The sequence below is a fragment of the Sceloporus undulatus genome, chromosome 6, assembly GCF_019175285.1.
Source record: "Sceloporus undulatus isolate JIND9_A2432 ecotype Alabama chromosome 6, SceUnd_v1.1, whole genome shotgun sequence".
In the NCBI taxonomy this organism is placed as follows: Eukaryota; Metazoa; Chordata; class Lepidosauria; order Squamata; family Phrynosomatidae; genus Sceloporus; species Sceloporus undulatus.
Window position 1 is genome coordinate 19639387 of NC_056527.1, and position 13638 is coordinate 19653024.

Genomic DNA, 13638 nt, shown 5'->3' on the forward strand with positions numbered 1-13638 from the left:
TAATAATAATAATAATAATAATAATAATAATAATAATAATAATAATAATATTTATTTGTATACCACCCTGTGGCGAACCAATCCGGGCAGTTGACAACAGTAAATATAACAAGCGTAAAATATAAAATTAAAAACATTATAATCCCTCCCCTCCTTAAGAAAGTATTAAAAAATATGACAGATTAAAAACACAATATCAAAACATAAAACATAATTAAAACAAACTAAAAACCCTGGTGTCCCTCTGGATATCTGTGGTTTGGTGTTCTCTTGAATATTATTTTGTATGCTGATATCACCACTTGGTGAACCTGTTTGTCTGAAGTTATTTCCTTCCACAAGTGATCAAACTGCAGCAAACCTCCCCCTACCGGCATGACTCTGACCAATATTGCAATCTCCCTTTTTTTTTTTTTTTTTTTCTTTTTGCAGAGAATGGTCCTCCTCCTCCTCTACCTTCTCCTTGTTTTATTCTTTTTCCTTGCTATTTCATCTGATTGAATATTGAATCCTTGCTCTTGCAGCTGTTCTCAAGATGGCATCCTGGACTATATTCTGACAGTCCGTTTATGGAAGAAATAGCTGTGCATGTTCTGTTCACCTCTGCCACTTCCGCAGCAGTTTTCAGCATTTTTTAACAGCCCCTGTTGGTGGTTTACTTAATTTTAGCACTCCTTGACATTCAATTTTATTTTGTTTCGTTTAGATATTACATCATCTGAATTGGACCTGTGCTTCTACCCAGAGTCTGGCTCAGAGTCACTACAAGTTGATGAAAGGAATAATATCTATATTATTTCCTTTCACTGCTGCGCAGAGACCTGATGACTGGTGGTGATCTGCCTTTCTATTTTGTCAGTTTTGTTTCTTCCTTCTAATTCTACCATTACTCTCTCATCTTTAAATTTTTTATTTCCTTTTTTTATCCATTTCCTACATTATTTAGTTATGTAAACCAAGAAGTGAAAAACATATCCAGTTGGCAGGGCAGGATATAAAAAAATGATGGTGAAGGGAGGCATGGCAGTTAAATAGGCACAAAAGAATTTTGGCTCCTACCATCTCAGGGTGGTGTGAGGGAATAAACCCATCAGTGGTGGATTGCTCCACCTGCCATCCTGAGAATGGTAATTTTCAAAATAGGTTTCTTCCTTTGTCAATCTAGATTTTTAGAAACTACACAAAATCTTTTCAGAATTGTTGTAAGACAGCTTGTTTTAATTCCCTAATACTATCCCGCAATGGCAAAGCCCCTCTGAACAAAATTGGCAAGAAAACCTCATAATAGGTTGCCATAAATTGGGAACAACTTGAAGACATACAACAACAAACAATAATCCCACAACCCCCTCTATGATGTTTTAAAGCAAAGATCTTTACTCCATTGGAGAATGCAAAGAACTGCCATAGGAAGCAAAGGTCCTCTCTGAATCTTTTCATAGGTAGGCAAAAAAAAAAAAAAAAAAAAAAAAAAAAACACAAAAAAAAAACTTGTCCTCAATGATTTGCAAAATCAGTGTAAACACACAAACTGAGTTTGATTAATCTTACATCGATCATCACTGCAGGAGAACTTATATAAAAATATTTTTGTTCTGTTTTGCTTTTTCAAGAATGCTTGAAAAAGGAGTGTTTACAAGTAAACAATTTCATTATCAAACTACTGTCCTGCACCCTTGCAATACATTTCAGTTACTTTGTTGATTTATTTAAAAATTGTATTCTTAAGTGCACTGCACACTCACCCCATACACATACAAAGAAAAACTTACAGAGCATCAATATACCCACCATTTATCCAAGCACAATTTAAGAGTTCCTTCCTTTGCTAGTTCCACAATGGTAGCAGGGAAGTGGGGCTATCTCAAATTAAAATCAATACATGAACAATGGAACAGTGCTAAACTGCTGCCTCCACTGGTCTCCTTTATGGCACTGGTAGTTGGAGGAGTAAAACATTCTGCACTAAAGTTCAGTTAAGGCATGACGGAAATATACAGTCAATGCCTCCCCATTAAGACAGTAATAAGCGGGCTTGGAACACTGAAGCAGATGCAACCCTAACCCTAACTCTGTTTTAAAATTCAAAGTAAATTACGCTCTACTTACCAGCATGTCTCTCAGCTGGAACCTTTACTGAAGAAGAACGCTTTACTTTTTGGATATCCTGAGCAGTTTTTTCTAGATCTTCAGTTAAACGTCTTCTTTCCTGAGCTAGCTCCTCTAATTTATGCTCTAACAAATTCAGGATAGTTCATTACAAAATATTAATATATGCTGTAGTAACTACACTGCATACAATAACACAATGGTTTTGGTTATGTCTGGAAATATTAAAGTCTGGCATTTATATAGTACTGTCATTACTTTTATATAGTACTGTACTATTTATATAGTACTGTCATTAGCGCCCTGGTGGTGCAGTGGTTAAATGACTGTACTGCAGCCATTCACTAAAAACCATAAGGTTGCGAGTTCAAAACCAGAGAAAGGGCTCAAGCTTAACTCAGGCTGGCATTCTTCCAAGGTCACTAAAATGAGTACCCAGATTGTTGGGGGCAATTAGCTTACACTTTGTAAACCGCTTAGGGAGTGCTTAAGTGCACTGATAAGTGGTATAGAAATGTACTTGCTATTGCTTCCTATGCATTATATACAGTACAGCTGTGTATGGCTAGGCATGTGTCTAAGGAAGTTCTGTTTTAGATAAAGGCTTTCAAAGGCCACAAAACATTATTTTAAAGAAGAAATCTATTGTGATAAATTTATACATATCTTAAAAAATTTAGTTTTCTGATTGATTACATTTTAACTTTGAACCACAGTATCTTTATACGAAAAGCAAAGGCCCTTCCTTATTTTGCTGGACAGGTTGAGCCTCCCTTATCCAGAAGTTTGGAATCCTAAATACAGTACTCCAAAAACCAAAATGTTTTTCATGGGAAGCCAAGTGCCTTTGCTTTGTAATGTTTCCATGTACAAACCTATTTTAAAAACTTATTTAAAATATTGTATAAAATTACTTTCAAGTTATGGGTATAATGTGCATATTTAAGAAAAATGAATTTTTTGTTTAGACTTGGGTCCCACTTGCAAGATATCTTATTATGTACATATATAGAAATACAGGCATTCCACAATAAATTAAAAAACAAAACAAAATAGGTAGCACTCCTGGTCCCATGAATTTCAGATAAGTAATAGTCAACCTGTATTTGAATATAACAGTGCCCCTTTTTTGTCTCTCCTCCTCCAAGAGGGTCACATGGACATTAGAAGCTACTCTTTCTATTTGAAATTATTTAAATAGAATGTAAATTATCCATTTATCATATTGTGCAGACCATAAACTGTACTAAATCTGGCAAAGGGACAAAACCAGCTTAATTTACTGTGATATAAAGTTTGCTTGTTTCCACTAACCATACAGTAGTTGAAATTAACCACAGTACCTCCAGAATAACATGAAAAACAACAAATTGAAAGAAACCAAAAACTTTCAAACTCTTCATTACAGCTGTGCCCAAAAAAAGAAAAAAGAAGAAGAGTGTGGGAGTGAAAGATATGTTGCCATAAACACTAAAATATAGTTTAGTGAAGGAATAGGAATTGTGTGGCCCTGCAGGTGCTGGTTTGCAACAACAAATTATGTAGTGCCAGAACAACCACTAGTAAGGAGCTCTGGGTGTTGCATTCCAACACCTGGGGGCCCCACATAATTTCTAACCCTAATATTTAGTGTTATTGTTATGTGTCACATTACACTCATTATATGGCACATTATACTGTATAGGTACTACAGGACAAACAATTGTCCACAATGTGTAATGCTTTTGTCACAACTATAATCTCAGTTGAAGCCACAGGACCCTCCAACTACATATATTTCAGGTTGAACCAGAACCATCAGAAATCAGAACACACCTACCAGGGATACTGCCTGGTTGAGCAGCTTCAAGAGTCTGAGCTTCCTGTATCTCTTTCCAATTGGATTCCAAATTTCCTTGTAACAGGTGCTTCTTTTCAAATAAGTCATATAATTCCTGGTCTGTGAAAACAAATATTCTTGAAAAAATATTTTCAAATGTCCACAGATTTGCAAAGTCATATAAAATGAAGAAAATATTTTTAAAATTGCATTTCTTGTAGAAATGATAAATAACTCTTACATTTCAGACTGCATATTTTAGGACAGGACAAAAAGCTGCTAAGAGACAGAGAAATGAAGACACCTGGTGCATGTTGTGTTCTAAATCACCTTTTACGTCTATTTTGTCTGCAATCTGGGAACATTAATCCAAAATTATCCAAAGAATACACCTTACTCCAGTTCGCTGGAAACATTTAATGCAAATGTGTTTAATGCTGAAAAGGGTAGAAAATATTTAGTGCATTTGTGGTAGTCTTGTTCAGTTTGCCAGAATTTTTGATCAGTTGTTTTCTCTAAAATCAGTGCAGTCACTAAACAAACTGTCCCTTACAGCTCAGGCACTGGTCTATTATAATTACTCCAGGATGAGAGGTCTTAGAATAATTATAATAGACAAGTGCCTGAGCTGCAACATAAAGGACAATGAGAGGTCCTTGCGACCTTTATTCTGCAGCTCATCTTGTATTTTACTTTAAATAGTGGAGAACCTGCCTATGGCAGCTGGCACATATGGAGAAACTGTCCTCTAAATTAAAATTATTAAGAAATGTAGGTATAGTTGATCATTTCTACAGCCCTTGACTACACTTTACTGAATATATCAATCGTAAAATAGGCAATCTGTATTGCCCACAATCCTATGCAATTTGTGGCATGATAATTTTAAGATACCCAATTGTGCTTTGTATGTTCTTTGCCTTATAATTGCCTTTTATGTTAAGATGGGTTCAAAATCTTGTAAACTTTCTCTTTTGTTTTTATTAGGGTTTTTCCTCATTTATTTATTATTTTTGCTATGTACATGGGATTTAATCTCTACCAAAAACCAAGCCAACAGCTAACAAGAGGGTGTACTTTTGCTATGGCAACCAAGTGGTGAAAAATGTTATTAACGGGCAGTTGTCACACTTAAAAGGTGTGCCACTTTGTCCTGCTGTGCTTTTCTGCTAATATAATGTTCTTAGCCTATTTTATTCCAGGAATCAAGAATGGAACTGTAGGTTCGTTTTCTTGATTTCAGATGTCATTGTCATCAAATTTCTTTATATTCCACCTTTTCCCCAAGACTGAAACTGGAAGCAGCTTACAAATTAAAAGGTTACAATTAAAAATATTTAAAAGGTCAACATTAAAACCAAATTCAACTATTGATAATCATTCTTATTGTTATTATTAACATTTAAATACTTCAAGAAGTAATGGAATGGTACTTCATTCATACTCTGTTTTCCTTTGATTTTTACATTAATGATAATGATGTAATTGACTTGCAACAAAATTATACATGTTAGGTGCTTTTGGAAAAAAACCTACTTCATTCATTTTTACATACCTGAGGATTGTTCAGTTAGACCCCTTTCTGAAGCATGTTGTTCTGCCTCATGTATTTTCTTTATAGTTGCCTTTAAATCTGCAGACAATTGTCTTCTTTCCTCAACAAGCTCCTGAACTTTTTGTTCTACAAAATAATTTCAGGACAACTCAAAACAATTAAGAATATATGCTGACTACAATAATGAAATTTACATATTATAATACCTGGAAATCAAAATGCAGGCATGTCTTAAGACTGAGACAGACCAGCAAAAAAGCAGGTTTCTTGGTGGCTTGGGGACATGGTCTATGCATGACATATGATCCCAAGCCATCAGGAAGCCACAGTGAAGCTGCCTGGCCATTTACACGGCAGCAGTTTTTTTTGTGCTCTGACATTGCAGCGTTTAGATGCTGCACACTGCAGAAGTGCTGAAAAGCTGCAGTAGCAACGGAAAGGGTAACTTCTTTTCCAGCGCAAAAAGGAGTGGCATTTTGCCACTTCTTTTTGCACTGGAAAAATGCCAGATTCAGGCTGCAACATGTGGTTACCATGGCCCCGGTCCAGCAATCAAAGGGACTGCATCGAGCTGCCCCTTTAGGGCCGTATGTTTCAGCCTTTAGTTAACAAAGTCTCTGACAAAGAAGTTCCACTCTCTTGCCACAACAAACTACAATCCCCAGAATTTCATAGCACTGAGCCAAGGTAGTTAAAGTGGCTTCAAACTGGATTATTTCTGCAGTGTGGATCCAGTTCAAGATGATCAAAGGTTTGGAGCCAGGTCTTTGGAGGAATGACTTAGGGAGCTGGGTATATTTACCTTAGAGATGAGAAGACTAAGCTATGAGGTGACATGATAGTTATCTTTAAATATCTAAAAAGATCTCATATAGACGATGCAAACCAGCTTAATTCTCTGTTGCTCCAGAGACTAGAATACAAACCAATAGATTCAAATATAATAAAAGAGATCCCACATAAATATTAGGAAAAGTTTTACTGTAAAACCTGTTCAGTAATGAAATAAACTTCCTCAGAGGGTGGTGGCCTCTCTTTGGAGCCTATAAACTGAAGTTGAATGGGCATCTTTCAGGAGTGCTTTATTTGTGTCAGGGGACTGGACTAGATGGCCCTTGTGGCATCTTCCAACTCTAACTTCTATGATTCTATGAATGACTCCATTGCATCGCCTATTAGTTTGTTGTAACAAAATGACCTAATTGTGAGTAGATATGTTTAAAACAAATCACAATATGCATACCATTAATACTGCCTGGTTGAGTAGCAGCAAGATTCTGAGCTTCCTGTAGTGCCTTCAAATTGGAATCCAAATATAACTGTAAAAGTTGCTTCTTTGAAGATAGCTCATGTAATTCCCTGCCTTAAACAGGAATATTTTTAGATCATTTCTTGAAAATTATTATGTGTCTCAATATTCATGAAGCTACATAAAATAATGAATAATATTTTTCAAACTAGATTATTTCACAGAAATTAAACTCTATCTTATGAATTTTGGCCTGAAACAGACAGGCCAAATGGTGAAGTTTTCAGCCATATTCGGGGAGAAGTGTTTAGATGATGCAGGCCTTGAACAAGGCAGAAAACTGCACCAATGCCACATTATAAGAAATAAACCAGTCCAAAAGGGGGCAGAAAAATCAGCTCCTTTTCGGTGGCCTGGTTCAGGACCATGGTGATGGCCTGGATCAGGGTTGGGTGCATTTGGTCACTGCAACCCCAGCACAAATGACACTGGAGTGGTTTATTCAGCTGGTCTGTTTCAAGCCCTTATTTTTAGTCTGCTTTTAATTTTCTTTATTTTTTCATCTTATTTAAAGTTTGTCCTCTTCCCAGTATGGTGACAAGGGCCAAAGCAGACTGGCCAAAAGAAATGGCCAGAGGTCACTCCAGCTACAGTTGGCACAGAACCATGTCAATCTCACAGCCTGCTGTCAAAGTGGGCCACTGCCGAGGTCCTAAATGGACCATCAGTAGGAGCAGCTTTTTGCTGCCCCTTTTACCGGGGGCTTAAGGGGTGTGCATCATACTATGCCCTCAAAACAGCTGGAAGCTGCTTTATTTGGCTTGTATGCTTCGGACCTTAGAGTAACAACCCTCTCAAACTAGTTTAGAGAAGAAAATACAAATAGCAATAATCAGCAGCAAGCATTTATTAAAGCAAGCAAGTATAATAAAACAAATATTAAACTCCTAAAATATTGAAATCCAATAAATAATTGCAGCTAGGAAACATCAACAACCCCCCCCCCCAAAAAAAAAACACAACTCAAGAAAGCTAAAGATGAAAAACTGGTCTTCAGGCATCTCCTAAAATCTCATAATGATGGGACATGGCAACCCCCAGATGGTAATGTATTTTAGAGTCTTTTTCCAAAGTAGTATTAAGCCAGACATCTGTATCATCTAGATCAAGGTGCCACACTGATTTCCACCCAAGATTCTGCACCAGTGCTATTAGCCCCCTAAGATGGCATTTACTACGACAGGAGATTTGGGACAAGAAACAGGCATTAATCTTGATCTGTATATACAGCATTCTCTGGAAAGGCACTCCAAACGTTTCCTTCTAAATAAAAGTGGCTAGTGTAATTATTAAAAAGTCCATTTCATATAGTGTGTAGCTCATCCCTCTGTGAATTAAGATTTGATTAAATGTCAAAAAATGTCAATGAGCATAAATCATTTCATTTTGATCATCATCAGGCAAGACTGATAGTCTCATGCTCTTTTTGAGACTACCTGAGAGTGAGAGAGAGAGAGAGAGAGAGAGAGAGAGAGAGAGAGAGAGATTATCAGTCTTGCCTGCATTAGGCTGAAAGAAAGGATCACCTTGATCCAGGCATCATGGGAAGGAACCTGACTTGCATCAACTATTCCTCTAACAATCTCAGTAGTTTCAGTGAAAAGTGGACTTGAAAAACTAAACAAATATCCATGCTCAGTGCTTGAGGCCATTTTGTCTTTACTTACCAGCAAGTTTGTTAGTTAGGGCTTTTTCGGAAGCAAGGCGCTCTACTTTTACTATATCACGTAATGTTTCTTCTAGATTTTCAGTCAAACGTCTGTTTTGTTCAGCTAGCTCTTGTAGTTTACTCTCTGAAAAATAGTGTTAGGCCAATCCATAGTGAAACTCTGATATATATATGCTCAAGCATCTACACTATAAAACAGTCTTTGGCCTGTTACAGACTGCCAAAATAAAGCTGCTTCAGGTCTCTTTGGAGGTATGCTATTTAAATGATGCATGGGTCCTACGAGTCCGGAGGTCGCGCCAAAGCCACACTCCATTCCTAAGCACTGGAGTGCAGCTTTGGTGCAACTTCCGGATTCTTCGGATGCATGCATCATTTAAACAGCATACCTCCAAAGAGACCCGAAGCAGCTTTATTTTGGCAGTCTGTAACAGGCCTTTGTTTCCTTGCTGGCCATATTGGCTAAGAAGTAAGGTGTTATTGTGAGAATTTTGATACAGTTTTATCAACTAAAGTAAATAAATAAAGCCTTCCTAAAGGACAAGAAGAGACACACTGAAAAAGAAACATAGGCATTATTTTTAAATGATTCATTCTTTAATTATTGTTAATCATTCTGTTATTTTAAATGGTTTTTAACTATGCTTGTGTAGCAAAGGATCTATCTAGGGGAAATTTTAATTAGCTCAATTAAATATTAGGTTCTGCTACAAGCAACCTTTTGTGGAAACGTTTCTCACCTGTATACCAAGAGAAAAGAAATCAAAGGAATTTTGCAGAGGCAGAATTCTCTGAATGAAGTGTTTCTTTTATTAAGGGGGAAAATCACACAACAATCCATGTTCACTCACACATACATACATACAAGGACTAAGGAAATCAGGAGTTAGCTTTGAGAATAGTTGGAGGCTGAACTAACTGGGATACTTACACAAAACAAGGCTTGACTTCAGGTCCTATTGTGATGGGGATGGCATGAGACCTGGCCGTTCTGGTGGACAGAGGGGGAACGGATGTATTGGGAACAGTCAGAATTCACAATGACAGTGTCCCTGTACCATCCAACTAGCCCACTAATAAAGGATTTTGGAGATCTTTTGTAGGCCAAAACTATCCTGAAGGCAAAGGTGTTTGTCCTACATCAAAGGAAATCAAAATCTACATTGTAAAGGATCACTTGGTCTGGCAATGTCCAGGGTGAGAATGGAGTTGTAAATCAGCCTTATCAGGCTTGTCTGGCAGAGCATCCTGCCTAAATTACCTATCTTTCTGACTTTGGAGATGTTAAAATTTCTCATTTGTAACTCCCAAACCCTTCTGCTTGATGTGCTTATGGGATAGTGGGGACATGACTCCTCACCTCAGAGATTATGTTTGTCCAGAGTATAGAGTCTGTTTGGGGCCATAGGAAGAATGTTCACACACCAAAATTCAGAAGATTTCAGTTCTGGTAACACATGTTAGGCAGCTGGCCCATTATTTCTGACTACTTTACAAGATTCTTTTGTCCTTCCCTTCTTTTTTAAAAGCATGGTTGTTTAGCACGAAGCACAAAGGTACTAAAGGAGGAAACAGACAGCGTGGAAGGGGCAGCTTCAAGCCGCCCAGATTCAAGCCGACCCTGATCTGCCCAGAATCAGGCCCAAACAGGAGTGGCAAAGTACCTTTGTGGGGTGCATTGAAGCCACCCCATCTTAGCTTCAGCTGGCTTCAAGCTGGCTTGGGGGGGTGTCTAAACGCCATGCCCCTAAGTCGCCAGGAAGCTGCATGACATGTAATTGCCGACACCACTTCTGGGCGACTTGGGGGTGTGGTGCGTGTAAACGCCATACCCCCAAGTCAGCTTGAAGCCAGGTGAAGCTGGCGGTCTGTTCTGACTCTAGGTCACCTTTTAAACAGGACAGCTATAGGGACATAGGACAGTAACAAAGAGCTTAAAAGAATTCATTTGCTTTATCCTAAAGGAACACTCCTCATCAGTGGGTATGTAACCAATGTACTTGGAAACAGGACTGAAAAACTTTGAATGGGTGGCTAAACATTGACACTTTTCATGTGTTTAAAATGCTTTAGCCATCCAAAACTAAGTTACCACTCTTTAATTTGGGAATATTTTGATAGAAATAAATGATTGACGGCTGCCCACTGTGAGATTAAAAAAAATAAGGCATTCTTCACTGTATCTCTTAATCTTTAGATGAAATAAAGGTGAAGGAAGCACTGCTACAAAGATAAAGGACTCTTCCTATTTGTAAAGGCTTCAGCGTCACTGGTTTTTGTCAGTTGTTGTTGTCTCTGCCTCCCCTCAGTCCATACTTTGGAATATACTGATGTTTTAGATCTTCTTTAGGACTCTTTCAAATGTTTTTTTAAAAAAAACTAGGGTATAAATTCCTGAGGTGGTGCTGTGGCCTGAAAAAGCAAAATTTGTCTGCTTTGACTTTTTAAAAAACACTTAAGAGTTATAGTGATATAACACAAAAGTTTTAGTTGGCTGCAACCCCTTTACATATTTTTAAAGAGTATTTCTTTCCTGAAAACTCTCCAGGGACCAGTGGTCAAGACCATCTCACAGACTGCAGCTTAGGTTAATACTGTTTCAGATGCCTTTGTCCTTCACTAGAGGGCCTTGGATCTATGTTGACACAATGTATCCTTTCTAACAATCTTAGGGGAAAATATATTTTATCTCTTCCATCTACATTCCCTGGTAGAATAAACACTTATTACAGGTTTTACTTGTAATATTCCTTCTGTTACTGAAAGGGGAAGTTTTTTTAAATGCAGAAGACATCATTTCAGGGGCCAATTCACACTACAGAATTATAATACTATATTCCAAATTAACAGCCATGGCAACAGCCTATGAAATCCTGAGTTTGCAGTGTAAACTAAAAATCCATGTTGCTATGGCCATTAAAATGGAATACAGTGGGCCTTTTGTATGGACAGGCTGACAACCTGCAGATTTCACTGCCTACAGATTGCCATGCCCCATATTACCAGTGGTAGCATGTGCATGTAAATGTACTGGCGCACCCACACACACACATCACTGCCATTGAATAATATGGGGTGCAACAGCCTATGTGTTTTGCCATCTGTATAGGGGAGAGACCTGAACCCTCAGAAATAGGAACAATGTCATGTATAGACCTATACAGTTGTCCCTCCACCTTTGCAGATTAAGTATTTGTGGATTTTATTATTTGCAGATGCCTATAATTACCACTGCCTCAACTGCTCCCCAAAACGTGACCCAAAAATATGTTCTCTCTAGGCATTTCTACATCCTCCAGCACTAGATAAAAAATCAGGTAAATACCTCAGATTTTTAAAAAATAGCATGCAATATTTGTGTTTTTCCAATTTTGCAGGGATCTGTACTCCTAACAACCACAAAAGCTGAGGGCTGGCAGTAGTTGTATAGTTAACATTTATGTAGTTTTATTTCTTGTTAATTTCAGTTTTCCATTTACTTGTGTCAGTTACAGTCCTTCTAGTGCTGGATATTCATGCACACTGGTTGTTGAGTACAAACATTCAAAATATTGTTACTATTATAATTACAACCTTCACTACTATAATTGACAGTGTAAAATCAACGTAGTTCATACCACTGATACTGCCTGGTTGTGCATCTGCAAGTTCTCGAGCTTCTTGTAGCTCTTTCTGGTTAGATTTCAACTGTTCCATTAATTCATGCTTCTTTGCAGACAGCTCATACAATTCCCTTCCTGCACAGAAAGGTTTTTGAAACAACTTCAAATCGCATAATTGCTGAGAAAATCCCATAAAATGAAGAAATTATTAAAAAGTTGGATTATATCATAGAAATGAAAAACCACCTTTTCCTCTGTCATTGCAGACCACACAATTTAAGGCACAGAACAGAAATTAAATGATAACCTCTAAGACTATAATGAAGTACCTAAATCTCTGACAATAACACATATATCCACTATAATCGGTAGAGTTCTAAAAATATTGCCCCTCTTCATGTCTCTTGAAAATAACAGACAAGCCAAAGTCCTTCTCTGACCTCTCTAAATCATTGTTTCAGTTAGGACAGGAGAAAATGTACTCATTTTACACTCCTCCTGATTACTTAAAAATAGGGACACAGACAAATTTGTCAATTTTGCTTCCTTCTACATCTTATTTCTTTAAAAAAATCTCAAGTTCCTTCTGTTAACATTTTCATGAAATCTGCATTTTTTAAAACAAAATTACCATTAAAATGAATCAAATTCTCAATCATATGCACTGAACAAATTCAAGGTACAGCAATCTGTTTGCAGCATGGAGAGAATCATGTTGAACTTGGTCTGCTATGGAGCTCAGAAAGAAAGCAGTAGCATTCAAAGTCCTTGACCTGGATAGGTAAACTTACGTCGCACGTTCAGATTGTTCATATCTAAATTCTTTCTATCAAATTAATGAAGAAATTTACATATTTTTGAAAGTTCCTATTTAGAAAATCTCATGCATCCCACTAAGAAAAATTATCTTGTGTTAGTTATTAGCACTGGAAGGACTGTACAATTACTATTCTTTGTAAAATCTCTGTTTATGGGTCCAGAAATTGAAATGAAGTGTTGATACTTACTGTGAACAGTCATTTTTGAATGCACAAACCACAACCACATGGATTATATCCCCTCATGCTAGCTTCCAAGGCAGGAGTCCAAAGTTCTTTTTCAGTTATAACTATTGACTCCTCTCTCTCTCTCTCCTTCAGTTTAACTACATAGCCTTTCATAAAACTCCTGAAAGCGTTTACTTTACAGAACCTATGGAATATTACTAGAAACTAGAGGCATCTTCCCAACTGCATCTAAATCACTTGAACAGGAATAAACATGCTTATAGAATCACAGGAATATAAACAAAAAATTGAGCCATCTTCCCAGTTACATCTCCATCAGTTGAGCAGATCTAAGTTTGCTTGCAGAAGTGAAGAAATATTAACAGAAATAGAAGTATCTTCCCAACTGCATATCAACGAGTTGAACTAAATTATTATTGCTGCTAATAGAGTTTAAATTTTACTGTCCATTGTCTCGGTGCCCACATGGCCATAAAGGTGAGAGTGGCCTCTTTCTGCATTAAGATCTCTCCATGCTAACTGAACTACAACAGAAACAGCATCCATTATAAAATGTAGGCATGTGACT

General features: G+C 37.2%; 1 protein-coding gene across 6 annotated transcripts in view; it reads right to left on the reverse strand.

The window, feature by feature from the left end:
• Window positions 1-13638, reverse strand: part of LOC121934829 (GRIP and coiled-coil domain-containing protein 2-like) — a 123590-nt gene that overhangs the window by 70871 nt on the left and 39081 nt on the right. For 5 of the 6 annotated variants that reach the window (XM_042475710.1, XM_042475709.1, XM_042475706.1 and 2 more), the window contains 6 exons: window positions 12079-12198; window positions 8460-8585; window positions 6727-6846; window positions 5484-5609; window positions 3929-4048; window positions 2110-2235 (listed from right to left, as the gene is read on the reverse strand). In XM_042475710.1, coding sequence (XP_042331644.1) covers window positions 2110-2235; window positions 3929-4048; window positions 5484-5609; window positions 6727-6846; window positions 8460-8585; window positions 12079-12198 — 738 coding nt within the window. Of the gene's footprint in view, window positions 1-2109; window positions 2236-3928; window positions 4049-5483; window positions 5610-6726; window positions 6847-8459; window positions 8586-12078; window positions 12199-13070; window positions 13153-13638 lie in introns of those variants that run through there. The other variant, XM_042475712.1, reaches the window with a different exon arrangement.